We start from the raw sequence: 26,013 nt of genomic DNA, 5'->3' as shown, positions 1-26,013 counted from the left end.
AACAAAAAAAAAAAACATGAAAAGCTCTCACAGTGATTTTTACATATATGACTAATGTGAAAATTTCAAATTTAAGAAAAGGGGAATTTAAACTTTTATTACTTGCATTAATTAAAAAAACTTTTCCAAAAAATAATTTTTTCAAAAGAAAGTAAAGAACTCCATTAAACAAAAAATGAGCAAAAATAAAATCAAATAATCTACCAAGTGTGAAACTACCACAAATCAGAGTCGATAAATAAATGAAACCCAAAACGAACAGAAATTACAATAAATAACCGAGTCAAACTCAAAACGAGCAGAAATTAATATAAATTGGGCGCAAAACCCCTATGCCTTCCCAATGCCTGAACAAAATTTGCACTTTACTGAAGAAATATAAATGTGTTTACTTTTATAACTTTAATAAATCAAAAATATTAACATTTTGATTACTAAATATCAGTATATGTATATTAAACTGACAATGCACATTCATTTGTATTTTTTCAGTAAAGTACAAATTTTGTTCTGGCCTTGAGAAGGCATAGGGGTTTTGCGCCCAACTTGTGTTAATTTCTGCTCGTTTTGAGTTTCACTTAGTTAATTATTATATTTTATAGTCCTATTGTGTTTTGGTTTTTATCGACGCTAATTTGTAGAAGTTCCACGCTTGTTGAATTATTTGATTTGATTTTTACTTATTTTTTGTTTAATAGACACCTTCACTTTCCTTTGAAAAGCATATTTAATGTACACAGTGTTTTTAATTAATTTCTGTTCGTTTTATATTGACATAGTCTTTTCAGGGAAAAAGAAAATAATACTTTAAATCTTTTCGTTTTTTAAGACTTTTCTTTTAAAAATGTGGACACAAACAGTACTGTTTAACTTAGTTTCATACCTCCTCTAGTTGACCTGAAATAGAAAACTTAATACCATTCACAATAAAATCTGTTTACTTTCTTTAGTAGATTGGATAAACTTGTGGTTTTTTGATTTAGCTGAATTTCAAGAGCAGAGATAGCCCCGAAAGTTTGAACATAATACTTTCATTCGTTCTTTGGATAATGCCGAGATACCTTAGTGGGAATTAGCATTATCACAGTGAATTTCGGTTTAAGGCAGCATTTAGTTTTTAAACATAATGAGCAAATGGGAGGGTGGGCAAGGAAGGATGGGCGTGGGAAGGTTAGTTGCCCTCCAATCACTTTCGACTATTAAACGGGTATCATCCGTTTCTATTTTTAATCGAATGAGTCATTTTCGAAGTTCCCACGACAACTCCTTCGATACAAAGTGCCCTGGTCTAAACAACAACAACAACAAAAAATAATACATTATACCCACATCGATCTTTACTGTAAAAATGTCAAGCTGAAAATTTTGTTTGGATGTATTTGGAGGAGTGGTGGGCGTGAGAGGTGGGTTAGTTACGCTTCAATCACTTTTGACTATTACAAAGGGCACTAGTCCTCTCAATGTCGAATTGAATGAAACTACGTTGAGCAAAATGGCTATCTCTAAACTTTGATTGAATGTTTTTAGGGAAATGGTGGGCATGAGAGGGGGGCTAATTACTCTCCACTCACTTTTGACTATTAAAAAGGGTAATTTCAATTTCCAATCAAATGAGCCATTTTTGAAATTTATATAAAAACTTTCTATATAAACTTTATATGCCCCCAGGACATAGCTCAAAAACTTTGCACTGAAGGCTTTGAGGGGGCTATCATCCTTAAAAACCTTATTTCAAGAACTTTCAACTACGTTGAACAAAATGAATATCTCAAAATTTTGATTAGATGTGTTTGAGAAAATGGCGGGCCTGAGAGGGGCGTTAGTCGCTATCCGATCACTTTCAACTATTAAAAAGGCACTAGCCCTTTTAATTTTCTATTGAATGAGCCCTTTTGAAGTTTCTACGCTTTCAACAAAAACCTTATACGACCTCAGGGCATAACTTTGAACCCTTGCCCTGAGGGCTGTGGGGGGGTTGTCTTCCTTAAAGACCTAATTTCAAGAAAAAAAGGGCACTAGCCCTTTGAATTTCCAATCGAAAGAGCCCTTTTTCAAGTTTCTACGACAAATATTTCAATAAAAACCTTATATACCCCTAGGGCATAACTTATAACCAATGTCCTGAAGATTGTGGGGGGAGTGTGTAGCTCAAATGTATAATTTATTAAGTTTTAAATCGCGTGGGATAAATTAAGCATCTAGAAACTTTGATTGGATCTGCCAAGGAACATGTCGGATAAGGAAGGGGTGTTACCGACCTTCCAATTATTTTTGTCTATTAAAACTGGTGATGGCCTTTTAAGTATACTTTTGAAAAAGCCCTTTTTTAACTAGCTGTGAAAATGTGCACCCCGAATCCATTATTTGTACCTAAGAAATAATTTACTACTCTTTCCCTGAGGGCTGTGGGGGGGGGGTTGTCATCCTCAAAGACCTAATTTCCAGAGCTTAAAAATTCGATGAATAAGACGGATATCTGAAAATCTTTACTGGATATGTTTGGTGGAAAGGTGGGCGTGAGAGGCGGGTTAGTTGCCCTCTAATAACTTCGACTATTAAAAAGAGCACTAGCCCTTTGAACTTCCAATCGAATGAGCCTTTTTTAAAATTAATTAAAAAAAACTTTCCGAAAAAATAAGCTTTTCAAAGAGAAGTAAAGGCCATTTTAAACTTAAAATCAGAATATTAAAATACATTTTAAATTTAAAAATAAAAACGACCAGAAATTAATATTAAAGAATAAATGAAACCCAAAACGAACATAAATTAAATAAACAGTCATAGGCAGAAACATACAACAAGTAATGATATAAATGAATAAATAGATCTTAAAGCGAGTAATGCTTAGATTGAATATGAAGATCAAGCTTAAGACGAAAAAAAAAAATATTCCCATTGAAGTACAAATTAAACTTAAAACGAACAGAAATTAAATAAACAATCAATGCAAACAAACATACAATAGATATTAATGAAAATTAATAAATAAATCTTAAAACGAGTTAAACTTAAATTGAATATGCAAATCAAGCTTGAAACGAACAAAAATCACCACAAACAAGAGTTTGGGTATGACCTCCTTCTCTCACTCGCATTACTCGCTTTAAGATCTATTTATTCATTTATATCCTTACTTGTTGTATGTTTTGCTATGATTGTTTATTTAATTTCTATTCGTTTTGGGTTTCATTTATTCTTTAATAGTAATTTCTGGTCGTTTTGAGTTGGAATTTTAAAAGGTATTTGTATCTGCTGAGCTTAAGTTTAAAATGGCCTTTACTTTTCTTTGAAAAATTTATTTTTTCGGAAAGTTTTTTTTAAATTAATTTTTGTTTGTTTTTGATTGCAAAAAATTTCAAGTTTTTAAAAATTCCTTATTTAAAAATCAAACTTAAAAAAAAATCAAATATTCATCAAAGTATCAAAACTGATATCAAAGTAACAATATCAAAGTGGAAAAATGGGTTTGTGTCAACCTCGGAGTTTTTATTATCTGATGTTTGAACTATTTTTAACAAAATTGCTATCTCAAAATTTTATCGGATGGGTTTGGGGAAAAAGGGCGGGTGGGGACTAGATTAAGCTTCGGTCTCTTTTGACTCTTTAAAGGTTAAATAGAACTTTCTATTTTGAATCAAATGAGCCCTCTCTGAAGTTTATACGAGTATGCCTTCTATAAAAACCATATATCGCCCCAGAGTATAACTTACAATGCCTATCCCTCGGCCCTGGGAGATTGTGTCAACCCTGGAACTTCAATATTTGATGGTTAAGCTATTTTAAACAAAATTATCACCTGAAATTTTTATCGGATGGGTTTTTCCATCCGATACGCCCAAAGGCGTGGAGGGCGGGAGGGGCTAGTTGCCTTCCGATCTTTTTCCCTCTGAGAAAATGATCTATAACTTTTGGTTTCCATTCAAATGAACCCTCTCTGAAGTTTATACTAGTATACCTTCCATAAGAATCATTTATGCCCCCAGAGCAATACTTACAACGCCTGCCCCCGCCCTGTGGGGGGGGGGTTGTGTCGACACAGGAGTTTTTCTTATCTGACCTTTGAACTGTTTTTAACGAAATGATCATACGTAAAGCAGTTTTGTTATATGATCTTTGAACTATTTTTAACAAAATGGCTACCTCAAAATCTTTATCAAATTTATTTGGGGGAAAAGGGCTTGGGGGGCCAGTTGCCCTCTGATCACTCTTGGCTCTTAAAAAGGGCTGGATTTCAATATCCAATCAAATAAGCCCTCTCTGAAGTTTTACAAGCATCCCTTTCATACGAACCGGGTCGTCCGTTTGTCATAGTTTCTATCACCTACCCCCAGTCTTAGGGGCGGTGTGATGAAACCTGAGTTATATTTTTCTGATTGTTGAGCAACGTTTAAATTAGTACCTATCTCAAAATTTTATTGGATGCAATTTGAGAAAAGGGACGCGGGGGGGAGTTATCGTCCAATCACTTTTTACTCGAAAAAACTTAACTAGAACTTTCAATTTTCAATCAAATGAGCCATCTTTGAATTTTTTAAGAGCATCCCTTCAATAAGAACCATATATTCCCCCAGGGCATAACTTACAGCACCTGCCCTCGGGCCCTGGGGGGCTGTGTTGACCCCTGAGTTTTAGTTATATGGTCCTTGAACTATTTAAAAAAAAAGCTATCTCAAAGTTCTTATCGGATGGGTTTGAGGAAAAAAGGGCGTGGAGGGGGGGCTAGGTCCCCTCCATTCTCTTTTGACTCTTAAAAAGTGAACTAGAACTTTCAATTTCCTATCAAATGATACCTATTTGAAGGTAATACGAGCATCCCTTCCATAAAACCCATATATGCCCCCAGGGCATAACTTATAACGCCTGCCCCCGGGTCCTGGGGGGTTCTGTCAACACCAGAATTTTCGTTATATAATCTTTGAACTATTTTTAACAAAATGGCTATCTCAAAATTTTCATTCGATGCATTTGGGAAAATAGGGTTTAGGGGGGGGTGAAGCTGGTTACCTTCCAATATCTTTTGACGCTTAAAAAGTGAACTAGAACTTTCAATTTCCAATCAAATGAACCCTCTCTGAAGTTTATACGACAATGCTGTCCATGCAAAACTTTCCACTCTTGACTTGAGAGCTGTGGGGAAGTTCTTATCATCTTGGAGCTAATTTTCAGAACTTCAAACTACGTTGAATAAAACGGCTATCTCCAAATTTCAATTGGATGTGTTTGGGGAAAAGGTGGGCGTGAGAGGGGGGTCAGTTGCCCTTAAATCACTTTCGACTATTAGAAAGGGACTAGTCCTTTGAATTTCCAGTCGAATGAGCCTTTTTTGTAGTTTCTACGACACCGCTTTCTATAAAAACCTTCTATATGCCCCCAGGGTATAACTTAAAACCCTTGCCTTGAGGGTTGTGGGGGAGTGTCCTCCTCAAAACATATTTTCTATCAGAAAATCAACTACGCTGAACAAAATAGCTATCTCAAAATTTTGATTGAATGTGTTTGGAGAAATGATGGTCGTGGGTGGGGGGGGGGGCTAGTTTTCCTCCAATCACTTTCGACTATTAAAAAGGCCACTAGTCCTTTAAATTTCCAATCGAATGAGCTCTTTTTGAATTTCTTACGAAAACACTTTCTATAACAACCTTATAGGCCCCGGGGCATCACTTAAAACCCTTGCCCTGAAGGCTTTTGGGAAGTGTCCTCCTAAAAAACATATTTTCTCTCTGAAAATCAACTAATCTGAACTAAATGGTGTTCACAACCTTTTGCCTGGCCGCGTTCGGAGAAATGATAGGCGTGGGGGGGGGCTAGTTGCCCTCGAATCACTTTCGACTATTAAAAAGGGCACTAGCCCTTTGAATTTCTAATCGAATGAGCCTTTTTTGAAGTTTCAACGACAACATCTTCTATAAAAACCTTATATGCCCCCGGGCATCACTTAAAAACCTTGCCCTGAGGGTTGTGGGGGAGTGTCCTCCTCAAAAACATATTTTCTATCTGGAAATCAACAACGCTGAACAAAATGGCAATCTCAAATTTTTGATTGGAAGTGTTTGAGGGAATGATGGGCGTGGGGGGCTAGTTTCCGTCCAATCACTTTCGACTATTAAAAAGGGCACTAGCCCTTTGAATTTCCGATCAAATGAGCCTGTTTTGAAGTTTCTATGACAACGCCTTCTATAAAAACCTTATATGCCCCCAGGGCATAAATTAAAACTCTTGCCTTGAGGGTGGTGGGGGAGTGTCCTCCTCAAAAATATATATTCTATCTGGGAATCAACTACGCTGAACAAAATGGCTATCTCAAAATTTTGATTGGATGTGTTTGGGGGAATGAGGGGCGCGGGGGGGAGGGCTAGTTGCCCTCCAATGATTTTTGACTATTAAAAAGGGCACTAGAACTATTAAAAAGGGCACTAGATCTATTTTGATACCAATAGATACATCAAAAGAATCAGATTTTAATTCTGATTTCAAATATATAAGTTTCATCAAGTTTAATTATACCCGTCAAAAGTTACGCGCCTGAGAAAATTTGGCTGATTTAAAAAAAAGGGGGAAAGACCCCCTAATAGTTATAGAACCTTAATGAAAATCACACCATCATATTCAGTGTATCAGAGAGCCCTACTATAGAGGTTTCAAGCTCCTATCTACAAAAATGTGGAATTTTCCATTTTTTGCCAGAAGAAAGATCACGGATGCGTGTTCCCCAGGGGTAATCGTATTGACCCAGTGGTCCTAGAATATCGTAGGAGGGCTGATTGGAACGGAAATTAAAAGTTATAGTGCCCTTTTAAAGTGACCAAAAAAATTGGAGGGCAACTAGGCCCCCTACCACGCTAATTTTTTTCCCGAAGTAACCCAATTAAAATTTTGAGAGAGCCATTTTGTTCAGAATAGTTAGAAAATCTAATAAATATGTCTTTGAGGATGACTTAATCCCCCACAGTCCCCGGGGGAAGGGCTGCAAGTTATGAACTTTGCCCATTGCTTACATATTGTATTGGTTCTTGGGAAGTATACAGACATTTTCAGGAAGGATTTTTTTCTGGTGGGGGGGGCTTGAGGATGGGGTTACGTGGGAGAATCTTTCCGTGGAGGATGTTTCTTTGGGGTAAGGGACATTTCTGTGAAGGGTGCGCCGGATTTCCGAGCATTATTTAAAAAACGATCGGAAATTAAATAAAAAAATCAAGTTTTTTCAACTGAAAGTAAGAAGCAACATTAGAACTTAAAACGAACAGAAATTATTACGTATATGAGGAGGTTCTCCCCCAAGTCAATACCTCGCTCTTTACGCTACAGTTTTTTTTTTTTTTTAGTGCTTTCAAAATTTGTAACTATTCTAAATAAAAGGTCGTTGGGATTCAGGGGTTTGTGAATTAAAATTGTTTTTTACTTTTAAATTTAAGAGCGTGTTATTGAATAAGGGGAGAACCCCCTCATATATGTAATAATATATACGTAATAAACAAAACAATAAAAAAAAACAAGCGAGACGGCTCAATAGCAATCGAAACTTTTAAAAACGGAATTTGGATGTTAATAAATGTATCAAAAGAATGGGCTTATAATGCTGATTCTAAATATATAAATTTTATTAAGTTTAGTGTTACTCATCAAAGGCTACGAGCCTGAGAAAATTTACCTGGTTTTTTAAAGACGGAGGAGATATCCCCTACAAGTGAAAGAATTTTAATGAAAATCCCACCGTTAGATTCAGCGTATCACAAAACCCTATTACATAGGTTTCAAGCTCATATCTGCAAAACTCTGCAACTATATATTCAACGTATTTTTTTCCAGAAGAAAAATATACGAATATAGAACTTGTCTACGTAAGTTAATTTGTAAATTACCTCAGAATCAAGTTTGGAGACAGTCATTTAACAAAATAAGAACAAATTTTGTATCCAAATTTTGTTTACATATTCAATGACGGTGATCCAAAATAAAAGCGGCATTAACTAAAAAACGATCAGAAATTAAATATAAAAAAAAACAAGTTTTTTAAACTGAAAGTAAGGAGGGACATTAAAGCTTAAAACGAACAGAAATTATTCCGTATATGAAAGGGGCTGTCCCCTCCTCAACGCCTCACTCTTTACGCTAAAGTTTGTTTCTGTCTCACATCTTTATTTTCTAAAAAAATAACAATATTTAGTGTAAAGATCAATGCGTTGAGGAGGGGACAGCCCCGTTCATATACGGAATAATCTTTGTTCGTTTAAGTTTTAATGTCGCTCCTTACTTTCAGTTTAAAAAACTTGTTTTTTTTTATTTAATGAATATAAGAAAACAGGGGAAAAAAGAAAAACTCAAAACAAGCTATTTAAATAAACACTGGGAAAGCCTAAAAATATAAAATTTTATTCCTTAGATTTGACGCGAAGCATGTGTCTGAAGGCCCCCATGTATGTTTTTGCAACCCCCCCCCTCCCTCAGTGGTGAAAAATTATATTCAGATGCAGTATTGTTAATCATATCTCATAAAAAAAAGATTCTGGAAAGTGTTTTTTTATGCTAGAAAAGTTTTTTAATATTTGAATGTACGATTATTTGCATACTCGGTTTTAATATTTTAACATTTTTCGCCAAAAGCGTCAGTCATCTGATGGTAAGCAATTGGATCCTCGGCATATTGGTTTGATGCTGGGGTACAATACCTTCAACGCGTATGACCTTAAAGACGGATCTTTTGTTTGAGGAAGACGAAAATTTAAATTATTTTATCGCTGTGCCTGAAACTCTAGGATTGAGGCAAAATTATGAAACTGAATTTCTTGGCTTGGAAATAATGTTTACATATTTCACCTTACACGTTATTTTTAACTTTTACTTGTCCAAAATAAATTCCTAGATGTGAGTCAGAATGTTTTTCATTTTACGTCTATTAAATCCCTCAAAATGACAATAATGTTCCCCCTTTTCTCCAAAGTGATATGTTTATGCGAATAATTTCCAAGCTTAAAATAGAATTTGCACCAAAGATTATTTGCAAATATAATATAGTCCTAGTCCTACTAATGACGGTTCCTTAATTCTTAGAATCCATAACCCGTCAGGTATAAGAACCAAGGACATAGATGGTGGTTCTACTACCGCGTGTGGAAGCCAAAATTGTACTTTTTTATCTTATGTGCACACATTGGTTGCCCTTTTCTTTATTTTGTTTACCGTTTCATCTCACGACATTTAGAATTACAAGCAAAAGAAATATATATATATATATATATATATATATATATATATATATATATATATATATATATATATATATATATATATATATATATATATATATATATATATATATATATATATATATATATATATATATATATATATATATATATATAAACCACTTTTAAGCAAAACAAATCGAGTAAAGTATACCAAAAAGTTCACAGTATTCACATCCTTTAAGTATCACTGAATCATAATTAGTGGGCACCCCCTTAATAATGCCACGAAATTTGTTTTCACGAGTCATGACGTCATAGCTATGAAGATTTATAATTTTCATGCATGGAGAAGTATACTGTAAAAGGTTTATAGAACAAAAAACTGGTAACTGCAAAGTTATTTGTACATATTTTAATAATTTATTACGACAATTCAAAAACCTTGAAAAGAAAAACCAAAAGTCTGAAGCTTGAAAAAGATATTTGTAAGTAAATCAAACTTGTTTCAATAATCTTATCTCATTAAAGACATAACTATATCAAGAAAAAATATAAATTTCAAATGGATGTGGAAAAAGCTAAGATTCTTGTAGTTGGAGCAGGTGGTATTGGCTGTGAGTTGCTCAAAAACCTCGCCCTTAGTGGCTTTCGGGACATAGAAGTAATTGATTAATACAATTGATGTTAGTAACCTCAACCGCCAGTTTTTATTTAGAAAAGAACATGTTGGAAGGCCTAAGTCAGTGATTGCCCGCTTATCTATTCTAGAGCTAAAGCCAGATATGAAGGTTACTGCTTATCACAACAGTATTATGAGCAAAGAATATGATGTTAAATATTTTCAACAATTTACCATAGTGATGAACGCATTGGATAACAGAGCGGCAAGAAGCTACGTGAATAAACTCTGTTTGGATGCTAAGGTTCCTCTCATAGAAAGTGGCTCAGCAGGCTATTTATGTCAAGTTACAGTAATTAGTATAGGTCTTACAGAATGCTATGACTGCCAGCCAAAGGCTCACCAAAAGACTTTCCCCGGTTGCACTATTCGTAATACTCCGTCTGCACCAATTCATTGTATCGTATGGGCTAAACATTTATTCAATCAGCTCTTTGGGGAGGAAGATGCTGACGATGACGTGTCTCCTGATACTGAGGACCCTCAATTAGCATCTGAAACAGGACTAGAAGCTAAAGGAAAGGATGAGCTAAAGCGAACATCTACCCGTCAGTGGGCAAAAAAATCTAAGTACAACCCAGAAAAGCTGTTCAAAAAACTTTTTAGTGCAGATATAAAGTATTTGCTGTCAATGGATAAACTCTGGTCAGCTGACGCAAATCGTAGACCACCATCTCCATTGGACTGGAATCAACTGCCGTCGTGTGGTGCTAACGATGTTGAACCAAATGTCCCAAGTAATTTTAAAGATCAGCGTGTTTGGTCACTCTTGGAATGTCGTGAGGTTTTTTCTAATAGTTTGAAGAAGCTTAGGGACACGGCTGAATCTACAGCCGGGTCACTGGTATGGAACAAAGATGATGCAGTCGCAATGGATTTCGTGACTGCTTGTGCAAATCTGAGATCATTCATTTTTGGTATCGATATGAAGAGCCGCTTTGATGTGAAATCCATGGCTGGAAATATAATTCCTGCTATAGCATCCACAAATGCTATCATCGCTGGAGTCATGGTCCTTCAAGCTTACAAGTTACTGGAGGATAAGCTTGAGGAATGTAGGCTCGTCTATTTAAATAAACATCCAAATGTCAATGGAAGACTTGTTGCATCTTGTCAGTTAGATAAGCCCAAACCGACTTGTTATGTGTGTACCAAAAAACCTGAAGCAAGTTTGGAATGCAACGTGAACAGAATGTCGGTTCGAATCTTGGTTGAGCTAGTAATTAAACAACATCTGAGCATGATGTCTCCAGATATAATAATAGATGATGGAAAAGGTACAGTGCTAGTATCTTCGGACCCAGAGGATGGAACTGAGGTTAACTTGAACAAAACCCTTTCAGGATTTGGTATTCAAAATGGATATCAGTTAAAATGTGAAGACGCTTGGCTAGATTATAGTTTCACGCTAAATATCGTCCAAACAGAAAAGTTTCCAGAAAATCTCGAATACATTGTTTCTGGAGATCTAGAGCAGCTCAGAGTTCAAGCAGCTATAGCCAGCGCAGCTTTATCCTCCGCCGCTGCTTCTGCTGGTGCCAGTGGTGCCGAGCTTATGGATTCTGATGAGATACAAGAATTACCACAGAATATCATCCAAAAGGGCTTAAAGAGAAAAGAAGCAGGAGAACCCCCAGTTCCTGCCAAGAAAGCAAAATCTGTCCCCGTAGAACTGATTGGACTCTGAAGATATTTTGAAGAAAACTTTTTTTATCTTCCTTTTTTAATCAAATAATTCTTCAATAAAATTGTCTTTATAAAAAAAAAAACTACAGGTGCTTGATGCAAGACGCTTTGGAACTTGTGTCAAACAGATTTTTTGGATAAACTAAACCGTGATCTTGCCGGACTTCAAAGCAAAATCACGGCTCAGTTTATGAGTGACGTCATATTTACGAATACATTTCAAGAGCATATATACGTGATATTTGCCTCAGTACTGGTTGTATCGTTTTTAGTGCTTATGATGCAGACAAAGTAACACAAAAAAAGAGCTAACTTAGGCATAAAATACCTTATAAATATTAAGTATAAGTATAAAAATCATAAATATTAAATATAAAAAATAAGTAGAAATTATAAAACAAGCAAAGCTCAGTATAGAATACTAAGTGTAGTGAGTCTTTTTGTAAAAGGCATTTTCAGTAGTTCCATAATACTAAGATGAAAAATGAATAAGAAAGAAAGAAATATACGGAAGAAAGACTTATACTTTCTTTCACGAAGAAGAAAAGACATACGGTTATATTACTTGCAAAAACGACAATTAAAACAAGTCAAAATTAAAAGTACAGAGTAAGGAAATATCCAGTTAGAAAGAAATATATGTTTAGGATATAAGCGGCGGCAGAAATTATAAGCGACAGTGACAATCTGTGCATGTCAAAAATATTTTAAAAAATTGACATCCTGTGATTTTTTTGGCCTGTGAAAAGGATTTTATATTTGGGGTAGGGTACGTACAAAATGTGCCGACGAATTTGGGTAGGTGCTGACGCCACCGGAAAATTGTCATATATTGTAGAGAAAAACTCAGGTATAAAAGCAAAATCAAGACAAAGAAAATAAACTAAACTTTAAGGCTGCCTGGTTTTTCAACTTTCCATTTTTCTACAAGTAGGCTGAGGTCAATTTTTTCCAGTAAGTCTTTTTCTGATATCAGGAGCATGAGATGGCCAAGTAGATCGCGTCCCATAGTTGACCTCAATCTGTTCTTGACGATTTTCATCTTGCTAAATATTCGTTCACCTTCGGCCAGCGTCACTGCAATAGTTTTTGCAAAAGTAAATGCTCTGTAAACTAAAGATAACCCTCGTCTGTCCTTTTTCGCATGAGAAAACAACTCGGCAAACTCAATGATAATCTGCGGGCTAGGCATCTTGTGTATTAAATATTTCTTTCTAACTTCTTGGAAATGTGAGCTTGTGTTTCATCAAAGCGCCAACTTATGTTACTTGCAAAATCGTAACATTGAAAGACCAGTTTTTCTTCATTGATCCGAGCCTTTCGCAAAACTCTTAGAATTGCTTCTGCTATATCGGCTCCTTTATTTTACTCATAATCTACAGTGACGAATAAACGCTCTTTAGTGGCTCCCTATCTATCAATGTCCCGTACACCTACAGCTAAACACTCTTCATGGGTGGCACCAAACATTTTCGTCTGCGCATATGCCAAAGAAGTCAGCTCCATTAATTTCTGCTACGATTATTGAACTACCTCTGGTCGAATAATCTATCTATCAATATACCGTACACCTACAAATAAACACTCTTCATGGCTGGCAGCAAAAATTTTCGTCTGCGAATATGTCGAAGAAGTCAGCTTCATTAACTTCTGCTACCATTTTTGAACTAGCTCGGTTCGAACAATCGTAAATAATTTATTTTGACCTCTACCCGACAGAAAGTTGTTGACATTCGGGTTCATCGGGTTTTCATTCGATGATCCATTTCGATGTTGTATCTCAAAAGAAGATCAGCTAGCTGAACGTGATTTTCCCCGTCATGATTCTTCCCACGAAATGCCAGCCCTTGTTTACCTAGAAGGGTGGTAACATCCAGCAACATGTACATAATGCAACGCCCTCTTTCCTTTTATTTTTATGACTCTATATATGTCGTTAGGTTCTAAGCTTGGCAATGATTTATCTCTCACTATAAAACAAATAAGACCACCAACATAAGTTTTGTGACCATTTGATCGGAAGTGAGTGACGAGCATTTCAGCATTGGCGCCATTGCTTCGCATTTTGTGCCAAGTTTTTGGTTCCTGTTATAAATTAATTTAAAAAAAAACAAAGTTTTTCCGAGGGAAGTAAAAAGTAAAGTTGAACTTAAAACGAACAAAAATTATTACTTCACAGCCTATCTAACATATCAATAAAATAATACAAATAAATCAACTGGGCATATTTCTCTATGTTTGTAGGGTTACAGAAAACTAGCGCTTTACTGAAAACACAAAACAATATTGAGCTTTGGTACGGTAAAAGTAAACCTTTTAAGTACACTTTTAACAGTATAAAAGTAAAGAGTTTTTAGATTGTTGTTTTTTGTTTTGTTTTTTTCGTTTAATTTGGCATCACTTCTGCACAATGAGCTCAGTTCAATGATTGACTGTCGTTTTGGATCTGAAAAGGACACTTCATGATTATTCTGTAGACAAGTTCGAAGTGACGGAATCTTATTAGCATTAGGACTACAAACTTGCTTTAGAATTTGTATCTCAACTTAAAATCCTCTGTTTTATAGACAGAAATAACTGGATTTCCAAAGTTCGTCTTACGGTTGATATGTTCTTTATTTTGAGTAATACTATGTGAGACCAAGATGTTACCTGATAAGTCAATCCATTATTTTACATTCTGTGTAATAACTTTAAGTATTTTTATGCCTAAGTTTTTAAGATAATTTTAATTGTATATTGAAAGTTACTGATATATCACAGCTCCTGTAGGACTAAAAAAGCGTTATAGATTAGTTTGTTGTTGTGAGGCTACGTATTTACTTTTGACATCAATATTCTTGTTTTTATACTTGGCTTTTGTGTTTTCAGTAAAGCGCTAGTTTTCACTAATCTTAAAAACATAGGGAAATATCACCAGTTGATTTATTGGATTTAGTTTTATTGATATATGTTATATAGGCTGTGAAGTAATAATTTTTGTTCGTTTGAAGTTTCAACTTCGCTCTTTACTTCTCTCGGAGAAATTTTTTTTTTTTTTTAAATGAATCTATGCTCGTCTTTTATTAAAATTTAATTTAGAAAAAACACTGCTATGACCTTTTTTATTTATACGGAATAATTTCTGTTCGTTTTAAGTTTTAATGCTGTTCCTTAGTTTCAGTTGAAAACTTATTTTTGATATAATTTCTAATCACCTCCAATCTAGGGGAGATAAGATACCTCGCCCCTTATTAAAGAGCTGAACTAAGAAGCCGTACAAGAATAACAGGAAAAAATAAGTTTAGAGTAACCAAAAAAAAATCGAAACACAGTGTCTTGTCTTTTTGTATAAAAAAAAATCAAAAAAGAATAAATAGGTCTTTAATTCTTCGTTAAAAAAAATTAATTTAGTCACACTGAATAAAGTAGCTCAAGGCGAGTAGCTTCAGCACAAAAGGTTAACTGAGCGGACAAGTTTGTATATCGACATACTTGCGAAAAATTTTGCTACCTCAACAGAAATGTGCCTCTAAAGGCACATTTCTGTTGAGGTACTTAGGCATTTATTTGACCTGTCCCTGAATAAAGAGCCTCTCATTATTCAGAAATGAATGGAAATTTAAAAAAAAAATCGTTTCTTGTGTTGGTACAATAAATGGTATCATAAACTAAGTTTGTTTTCATTTCAAAAATTTTGGGAAGAATTTCCTGAATTCTCCTACAGAACTGTTTTCATTTGTCTTTCTTCCTCTTTGGATGCACAATCTTACGTATAGGCAGAACATTACGGTGGAATTATCAAGTAAGTTAACCCCCTCCCCCCATCCCAGCTGAAATTTAGTTTCTCCAAAAAAGTTGTCAAAACTAAGATAAGACTGCATAATTCAAGCATCCACTGAGACAGGTCAGTTTGCTTTAGTACATCTTTACCTTTTTTTTTATTACTATACGGCTAGTTTTTCGGTTTTCTCTGTCATTTTCACTTGATTTGGTAAAATTGGCTCCAACTTTGACCCCCCTCCCCCGAAGGATTTTGACAAAATTACGTCATTCGTTGGGGTATGGATTTAGAGATCTACTCAGAATGTCGTTACAAACCGTGAACTGGATGACCTCTATTCCCTTTTGAATCAAAATGCTTGACCAAATACCTTCCTGGGACATGTTTTAGAAATGAACGCATCACATTTACAAAAACAGTGTAATTATCTGAAGATGATCGTATAGAAGGGAGAAAACCATGATTGAAAAAAAAAACCAAAGCAGGAATCGAACGCAAGACACTCTAATTTGAAGTCGAACGCTGTACTAACAGAACCACGTCTCAAATCAGCTGATTTAATATATTAGTGTCTGTACCTTAATTGTGTAGCTTATTAAGAGGGCTTGGAGAAGGAACATACGAGAGGTGTTCTTGCAAACCTCCAGTTACCGGTTTTGGACCATAATTATTACAATGATGATTTCGTTTTATACTCCCATGCTTTTCTACTTTAGAAGTGACATCAAAAGTATTGTTCTTAGCGTTTTTTAGCTTTTGGTTACTATGAGCTGTGGTTCGCTCTTTACTAGGTTGCAGCTACCGTTGCAACCATGGCGAAGAATATTCGTTTCTGTATTCGCGGCCAAGTTCAGTTGGAAACCACGAACAGGTAAAGCTTTAGGCTAAATCATTCTCGACACCATACTCTAGGTGTGGGTACTCATTGTACCAGCTTCAAACAAAACGCAACTTGTAATTGGAACTCTGAATTTGAATTTCCTCATTTCTTAGAAAATTGAGTTTTTGGCTTAAATGGTCCTAGTTTGATATGAATTTGATTTTTTTTTTCTTTATCCCGGGATTGTGCTTGACACTTACGATTCCAGTTTTCTGTAAACTTTCGGCTTCAGATTCCACTCCTTCCATTCTTGACACTTTTTGAGAAATGAATTTCTCTGACTGACTAATAAGTCTAGTTCAATATTTGCTGATTGATCACCCTGTGTCTAGCGCTTGTATTGCCGAGTCTAATTCTTTAGTGATAGAATCTAACTTAACTGTGTCAGTTTCATTTTTGCTGCCTCGGTAAAGTCAATAATGCAAGAAAGAGTTGCAAAAATATCGCTGATTCCTACCTTTTCTTTGTGATCAATTTCTGAAGAGCGAACTTCTTCCAATGTTTTTTCTCTTTCACCAGATTCCACAGTGTCAGACCTGGGAGGATAAGTAACTTCGATTTCTTCAGCCGCACCTTCTTGTATTCAGAGTCTGATATTTGTCAACGATGGACCACGACAAACTTCTTCAAGTGATGTCTGATATGTTACTTCAATTTCACCACAGTTGTTTGTCTGTATTCATTTCATGCATTCAAAAAACTGAAAAGCTCAAAAGAAATTCAAAATCTTTTAAATGGAAACCTGACCATAAAAATACAAGAAGCTTCCATATTAAAAGGACATGTTCACTGCCCTTTAGGATAATTCATTTTTTTTATCATATATAATTAAAAATTAAGGATATATTTTTTAATTATCCCTAATCTTATTATCATTTCCTCGTTTATCAATTACAAATTATTGAATGATTCAATCAAACTTTTTAAAGTTTACTACCCTTTAACAAACTGACGGTCGTTGATCAAATTTCGCCTTAAAAGTAAGAGTCTGCCCAGGCTTTGGGATTCTATCAAATCAGGTACTTACAAGCAGGACATCTGCTGAGCTTTGGTAATAAACATCTTTAGCAGTGTCAGAATCCGAGACGTAAGGTAGCTGCGATTGCGAAGCCCTAAAACGAGAGGAATCACTGAAGACAGACTCTAAGCCTTCTGTTGACTTAAATTCAACTAAGCTATCTTGCCGTTTGAGATGAAGTTCGCTCATGAGAAGGCCTTCTACAGTTTTCTTTGAGCTTCCTGGCCGTAACCATTTTGAAATGTCAAATAAAGAGGTCTTATTTTTGGCCTAATCTTCGCTTCGGTACCGTATTTCAGTTCCTCATTATGATGTGTTAAAATGTGAATAGCTCAATAGTCGGAGACAAGTTCGTAAAGACCTTTTATATTTTTTTTTTTAAACAAACTTCACACACAAGCTTATTTCTAGTTCTGGATTTGTTTCTTTGTTTTGCAAACATTTTCAAGCACTGATGATCTAAACAAATGAAATAGTGCTCCAAGCTTCATTTTAGGTTTAAATGCAGAATTGCACTAATTCAAATTGCAATTACTAGATCCCTGAAAAACTTGATTCCCTGTAAACTTTCGTCGCTCTTGACAAACCGGTTTGGTTTGAATTTATTTCGACGTGTGTATATATTACAGAATTTTCATTTGGAGTAGCAGTGCAACCCAGATTACTGGGTTCCTGTTTTTTTTTTTCTTTTTTTTTTTAATAAAGTCTTAAAATATGCATAATCTCGCAAAGCGGAAAAATATCAAACCTGGAATTAAAAATTGTTACTTTCCTTACAGTTATAATTCTTCATACATTCGGTTATATGATTTGTTATAAGGATTTTGACAATAAGTGGAAGAGGTCTGGTTCTAAATAAGCTTAGTACAACCTTGCAATTCTATGCCCTCGAGTATTACCAAAATATGTCAGCTGTTTTCGATAATTTAAAAAGAAAAACAACAATATTTCCCAAACATGTTTTTTCTCAGTAGAGCCATTAGAATTGTCCCGGCTAACCGATGCGTTGAAAAATATCCAGTTCTACAAGGTTCCATCTGACAAGTCGTTTTCTAGGTGGTAAATTGGTTTGGGTCACCTTCGCGCAGATGGAGCAGTCAATTTTATCGTCTTTGTCCAACGGAAGTATGTTATGACACAGCAATGAACCAGCAAAATATTAAGTTTTTATTGAATTCACGCAGATGAAGCAGTAAATTTCGCAGTCCTTCACTCGACCGAAGTCTTAAATGACATTAGATTGGACCGACTATATAACAGGTTATGTAGAACCCGGCTTAACAAGTCGTTTTCTACTGTGGCAATTCGTTTTTGTCGACTTTGCGCAGATGAAGCAATAAATTTTGTTGTTCTTCGCCCGACGAAAGTCTTTTATGACATTACATTGGACTGACAAAATACCGATCTTTGTAGGGCCCCGCTCGACTGTTCGTTTTTAGGGAGCCAATAGGTTTATGTCGACTTTGCGCACATGAAGTAGTAAGTTTCGTTACTTTGCGCTGACAGATAGCGACTTTTGTCGGGCTTCGAACGACAAAAGTCATTTCTGAGGACCTTTAGGGGAGAGACCCCCCATCCCTCTTAGTGGCGCCCCTGCATATGCCACGAGATTCAAACAAGTTCTTTGGAGCTTTATTTTTTTTCTAAATCAAATGATTGACGTCATATTTATGAGAATATTTCAAAGGAATTAATTATTTTATCCCCCCCCCATCCAAGTGAACCGCATAGTTTTCGTATCTATAACGCATGCAACATAACAAAAGGAACATAGCTAATTCTAAAATACCAAGTGTAATTAGTCTATTTACAAAGGGTGTTTTAGGTAGTTTCATAATGCCTAGAGGATGCATGAACAACCCAAGCCATCAAAGACCAATCCGAGGAGCTAAGGTAAAAGGCATTAAAAAAATTCTAAAGTAAACGAAATGAAGAACAAAAAATTAATCAATTAGAATAACCACTGTATACAGTTAGAAGACTGCATGAATAAGACAATGACTCACTTTTTAATCATCTTCGACAATAAAAAGAGTTCTTCTCCTGAGATACTAGAGGGATATGTGTTTAACATGTGCTTAGCTTCCGAAATTTTGTTTGATGAATCCAGCTTCCTCCTGTTCGTGTAGACATGTGAAAGAATGACAGTTCAGTTATTCCGTTACTTGGTTACTGAAGAGTGAAGAGATGCAGGCGGGTCTAAAGCCTCGTCTTGATTGACATAATTCGCTCTGCCAACAACGGGCCTGTAATTGATTTGAAAGCCAATCATGGTTTTTAATAAAATCCGGGTTTCTAAAAATGATTCGCCTAGAAAAAATACTGCTGGCACGGTGAACGATGTCAATGAAGAAGAGGCTAACAAATAAAATTAAAATTACTTTTTATCTCGTCTAACCATTTTTAATTTTTAACTGCTTATTAAGTTAAATGGAGCTAGAATTTGTGACGTTGCCCTATATGAGAAGGTAGTTTAGATCGTGCTTTCAAAATAATAAAAAATTATTATTTCAGGTTCCGTGGTGGGGATGAGGTCAAAGCTGGCGGTAGATACCGTTTTCTATTTGAAGATGACGAAAGTATAGCCCTCATTATTAAGGGAGTTTCAACTGACGACGCTGGCCTGTACACAGTTATTGCTACTAATGAGCTAGGTGAAGCGAAAACAGAAGGCAATTTGTATGTCAAGGCTCCTCCAAAATTCAAGAAGAAAATGTCAGATATGTCATGCATGACTGACCAGCCATTTAGGGTGGATATTGAAGTTGAAGGCTCTCCTGCTCCTCAAGTACAATGGTAATTTCTTCAATTTTTTATCTGAAAAGTTAAATATTTTCTTATTTGAACTGTTACAGTTAAATTATAGCTAACTCATAGAACAACTTTAATTTAAGGGAACGGATTATTCCCTAGATTTTTGTGTATATGCCGTCGATATGTGAGTGAAAGAAGGCAGGATTGAAAGGGAGAAGTTACGCATGTATGAGAGAAATAGTGCACATCCTCTTAGTCAGCTGATGGTTGAAATTTGCGAGAAATGCACATACCAATCATGGACAAGTATGAGTAAAATATACAACCTCTTGGTAAAGACCCCCTGAACATAATTGTAATTGAATGACTTATGTCATTCAATTACAAAATGAAAATTCAAAATAAAAATGTAATTGAAAATTCAAACCTTGGCTACGGGATATCTTCGGACCTAAATGTCTGCACAGTTCTAATTTCAACAAGGAAAACATATCATCCCTTAATACAAATATACATTTAAAAAAGTTTGTGAAGCATAAGGACTAATTGTAAAAGTTGGAGCCCTTGTACCTAGGGTCAAACGGATCCTTGGTAGAGCTATTTTTCGACCCTTCCATCGTTTTGGTTGTAATTATTTCGTTAAATTTTCTATTCAATAGCATTTGGGGCTTCAAGGTTGGTTAGATATAAAAAGAGTAGTTCCCTGTCATCTGATCAGTGTCGTTTCTTAGAAAGGGTACTATTACTCTTAATTTCTGATCGAATGAGCTTTCCTATAAAATTCTTAGGTGGATCTGTTGTATTTTATGACTTAATTTTACAACATGGAATACGCATCGCTCTTTACTGACTCACGACTATTGTGTTGACTAGCATTTGGATTTAGATCCTTTACTACAATCATGGAGTTATAGAGATTCAGTTTCTATTTAGAAAAGAATACACTGACTGTGACATAACACATAACGGTGGCTGGTGTTTACCCCCCCCCCCCCGCAGAAAATAGCCCCCAGAAAATACCCCACGAAAATACACACACACCCCCGCGGAAAATACCCCTCTCGAAAAATACTCCTCGCGGAAAATACCGCTCACGGAAAATACCCCCCCCCCGCGGAAAATACCCCCATGGAAAACCCCTCCCCCGGTAAATACCCCCTCCCCTGGAAAATATCCCCACCCCCAGTGGAAAATAAGGCTTTCCAAATTTGATAATTTTATTTGAGTTTTATTTTTTTAAATTTCCGTAGGGGTAAGGAATTTTGGTACTTGTGTATTATGAGCCACTCACTCAAGTTTACGCTGTGTAAAAATCCAAGAACCCACCGTTTTTTTCGTTAGTTTTTTCTTTACTTTAGAAATAAATTTGGGCTATAGATTTGCACATTAGGGGAGGGGGGAGTAAAGTAGAGCGGGTCTTCATGCAAAATTTGTTTGGTACAATTATTCTTCATATTATATAGATAAACAGATAAGTGTAGCCTAATTTAAAATCAAATTTATGGTAACTAACATAGTAAAACAACAAAAAGGAAAGACATAAATAACGAAAATTTTGATCAGTGATCATCATAAAACACTTAAATAAAACACTATACTAACCAAACAATAGTACTTAACACTCGGGAAAACAGTCATTGAAAAAAAAACATTTAACACTTGGAAAAAACATTTAAAGGAAACATTACATTTACTTTGCTGAGATTTTTTTTTTTTTTTTTTTTTTTTTTTTTTTTTTTTTTTTTTTTTTTAGTTAACAAAATTTCCAGATAACTCGCTGTTCTTCTGTAATTTTTTAGTGGCCATATGCCTAGAAAGAATCGTTTTCTGACTTCAAACCATCCAAATACTTTATCCCTCCTCCCTATTTGCAAATATATAGCCCAAATTATATATTTCCCATATATTCTGTCACTTGTCTTTGTCTTGTCAGTAGAACCCTATCAGGAGGCTCCAGGACTCACCCCTGCTGCCACCTATAACTTTTTTTACATAATTCATGGATGGTTATGTGTGTCGGTCGATTTATTTGATGTTTTTCATGGATGTTTAATGGTTTTTGTCAGTGAAAATTTGAAAAACAGGAACTTTGTCACATTTATGGATGTCAACAGCAATTCATGTCTGTTATATGGTTTTCTCAGTGAGAATGAAAAAACAGGAATTTTCTCACTTGGAAAAACAGGAATTTTCTCACATGGAAAACCATAAACCACGTGGTCCTGTCACGAGTAGCACCTGTGAACTTCATTTACATTTTCGCTAGGGGAAATTATTGATTCACGAAGGGGAGAATTAAGAAACATTAAGGCTTCTTTAATCTTAGGTCTGAGGGATAAACGTTCTTTAGGTCAGAGATAAAAATTAATATTCTATTTTTAAATAGGGTTTCATTGATCTTTAGTGTCAGGAATTATAATTGACATCACTTGTTATCTTGGAATTATGCGGGGGTCTAAAGAGATAGAAATTCTATTTTTAAATACGGCTTCACGGAGCTTTAAGTCGGAGAGATAAATTGATATTCTAACAAAACCCTAATAGTTTAGCTAGGAAAATTTATGAGATGAAGAGATTAACGTAGGAAAGGGTTTCCTAGAAATTTGAAATGTGTTAGCGCAGAGATGCCAAACAAAAGGAACACGCTGAAATTACGTTTAGGGATTATTTGGGCGAAACCGTTTTATCCATTTTATGGGATTATTTCGGCGAAACAGTTAGAGACATTTTGAAAGAAGATTTTAGGAAAGGTTTTAGAAGAGAATTTGAGGGTGAAACTCTGTGGTCGTTATAATACACAAGTTCCATTTGAACAGTGTTGTGAGGTCCTCTACCCCAACCCCAAAGGGTTCCGATCCCCCACCACAACCCCGAAGGAAGCCCCCGGTACTCAAAAGTCCCCCAAGCTCCCATAGAGCCCCAGCCCCCCAAACGCCCTCCTCAGACCCTCAAAGGCCCTTCTCTGGTCCTCAAAGGGCCCCCCGGACCCCCAAAGGGCACCCGGACCCCAAAGACCCTCCCCCCGGTCCTCAAAGGTCCCCCGGACTCCCACAGAGCCATCGGCGCCCCCAAAGACCCACCCAGACCCCCAAAGGCCATCCCCGGGCCCCCCAAAGGCCCATCGAGCTCTCAAAGGACCAACGGGGTCCCAAAGCCCCTACACCGGTCCTCAAATGTCCCCCAGGCCCCCAAAGGCCCTCCCGGTGCCCCAAAGGCCCCCCCTGTGCCCCAAAGGTCCTCCGCCGGTCCCCAAAGGCCCATCGAGCTACCAAGGGACCAACGGGTTCCCAAAGACCCTCCACCGGTCCCCAACTGCCTCTCCGGACCCCCAAAGGCCCTCCACCGGTCCCCCAATGGCCCCCCGGCCCCCCCAGGGCCCACCCGCGCCCCAAAGGCCCACCCAGACCCCCAAATGCCATACCCGGACCCCCAAAGCACATCCCCCGGTCCCCAAAGGTCCCCCCGAGCTCCCAAAGGACCACCGACCCTCAAGGGACCCACAGACCCTCAAAGACTCTTCCCGTGCACCCGTCTTTCGTTGATGTGTGTTGTCTGAAACCTCTGATTTGGGATGTGTAGTTTGCTACTTCAGGCTTTTCTGAGCTAATGTTTATTAGTCTTTCATTGGTGTGTGTTGTCTGAAACCAATATTTCGGGGTGTGTAATTTGATATTTAAGACTTTTTATAAACGGATTTTTTATTCTTTCTTAGGCGTGTGTTCTCTGAAACCTAGGATTTGGGATATGTGGGTGGCTATTTCAGACCTTTCTGAGTTGGATTTCTTAGTCTTTCATAGGTGTTTAGTGTCTGAAACCTATGATTTGGGGTGGGTGGATTGCTACTTTTGACTTTTCTGAGTTGGATTTCTTAGATTTTCATAGGTGTTTGTTGTCTGAAACCTAGGATTTGGGAATATATAATTTGCTATTTCCGACTTTTCATAACCAGATTTCTTAGTCATTCGCAGGTGTGTGATGTCTGAAACCTATGATTTTGGATGTGTGGGTTGCTATTTTTGACTTTTCTGAGTTTGATTTCTTAGTCTTTCATAGGTGTGTGTTGACTGAAACCTATGATTTGGGATGGTTAATTTGCTATTTTTGACTTTTCTGAGCTAGATTTCTTAGCCTATCATATGTGTGTCCTTTCAGAAAATTATGAATTGGGAGGTGTAGTTTGCTTTTTGGACTTTTCAGAGCTAGGGTTCTTAGTCACTCATAGGTGTTTGTTGTCTGAAACTTCGAGTTTGGGATGAGTAGTTGGGTATTTCAGACTTTTCTGAGCTAAGGTTTCTTAGTATTTCGTAGGTGAATGCTGTCTGAAACTTATGATTTGGGATATGTAAATTACTATTTCGGGCTTTTCTGAGCTGAATTCTTAGTCTTTCATAGGTGTGTAGTGTCTGAAACCTATGATTTGGGATGTGTAGTTTGCTATTTTCGACTTTTCTGAGCTAGGATTCTTGGCCTTTAATAGGTATGTGTTGTCAGAACATTATGATTTGGGTTGTGTAGTTTGCTATTTCAGGTTTTTCTGAGCTAAGGTTTTCTAGTATTTCGTAGGTGAATGTTGTCTGAAACCAATAGTTTGGGATGAGTAATTTGCTATTTCCGACTTTTCATAACCGGATTTCTTAGTCTTTCGTAGGTGTGTGGTGTCTGAAACCTATGATTTGGGATGTGTGGGTTGCTATTTCAGGCTTTTCTGAGTTGGATTTCTTAGTCTTTCATAGGTGTGTAGTGTCTGAAACCTATGATTTGGGGTGGGTGGATTGCTACTTTTGACTTTTCTGAGCTGGATTTCTTAACCTTTCATAGGTGTTTGTTGTCTGAAACATATAGTTTGGGATGACTAGTTTGCTATTTTTGACTTTTCTGAGCTAGGTTTCTTAGCCGTTCATAGGTGAGTGTTGTCTGAAACCTATGATTTGGGATATGTAATTTGCTATTTCTGACTTTTCATAACCGGATTTCTTAGTCTTTCGTAGGTGTGTGATGTCTGAAACCTATGATTTGGGGGTGTGTGGGCTGATATTTTTTGAATTTTCTGAGCAGGATTTCATAGCCATTCGTAGGTGTGTGTTGACTGAAACCTATGATTTGGGATGGTTAATTTGCTATTTTTGACTTTTCTAAGCTAGATTTCTTAGCCTTTCATAGGTGTGTCCTTTCAGAAAATTATGATTTGGGAAGCACACAAAAACTTACACATGCACACGAAAACTTACATTCACACAAAAACTTAAATGCACACAAAAACTTACACACACACACACACACAAAACTTACACACACAAACACACCAAAACTAACACACACACGCTAAAACAAACACACACACAAACAATTACACACACACACACACACACACAAAAAAAAACTTAAGCAATAAAACAAAAAAAATCCCACACACACGCACATAAATTTACACACACTCACAAAACTTACACATACACACAAGAAAACAAACACACACACGCAAAAACTAACACACACAAAAACTGACACAGGCAAAATAAAACTTACACACACACACACACGAAAACTAACACACACACGCCAAAACTTACACACACACACACACACACAAACTAACACACACACACAAAAACTAACACATGCACACGAAAACTTACATGCACACAAAAACTTACATGCACACAAAAACTTACACACACACACACACACGAAAACTCACACACACACACGCCAAAACTTACACACACAAAAAAACTTACACACACACACACACACACACATACACAAAAACTTACACATGAACACAAAAAACTCACACACACACACACCAAAACTAACACACACACAAAAACTTACACACACACACAAACACATACACAAAAACTTACACATGAACACAAAAACTCACACACACACACGCACAAAAACTTACACACACACACACACACACACACACAAACTAAAACAAACAAACACGAAAAAATACACACAAAAAAACTAAAACACACACAAAAACATACACACACACAAAAAAACACAAACACACACACAAACTTACACACACACACA

General features: G+C 36.3%; 1 protein-coding gene and 1 pseudogene across 1 annotated transcript in view; both read left to right on the top strand.

Moving 5' to 3' along the window:
- Positions 1–26,013, top strand: part of Obsc (Obscurin) — a 247,589-nt gene that overhangs the window by 27,254 nt on the left and 194,322 nt on the right. Inside the window, exon 5 of the mRNA XM_089096011.1 lies at positions 19,726–20,007. Coding sequence (XP_088952137.1) covers positions 19,726–20,007 — 282 coding nt within the window. The remainder of the gene's footprint in view (positions 1–19,725; positions 20,008–26,013) is intronic.
- On the top strand, positions 9,748–11,551 carry LOC148947794 (SUMO-activating enzyme subunit 2 pseudogene; annotated as a pseudogene).

Source organism: Artemia sp. Qi Xiang Cuo, chromosome 10, assembly GCF_049724085.1.
Source record: "Artemia sp. Qi Xiang Cuo chromosome 10, ASM4972408v1, whole genome shotgun sequence".
NCBI lineage: Eukaryota > Metazoa > Arthropoda > Branchiopoda > Anostraca > Artemiidae > Artemia > Artemia sp. Qi Xiang Cuo.
This window is presented reverse-complemented; position numbering and strand designations above follow the sequence as displayed.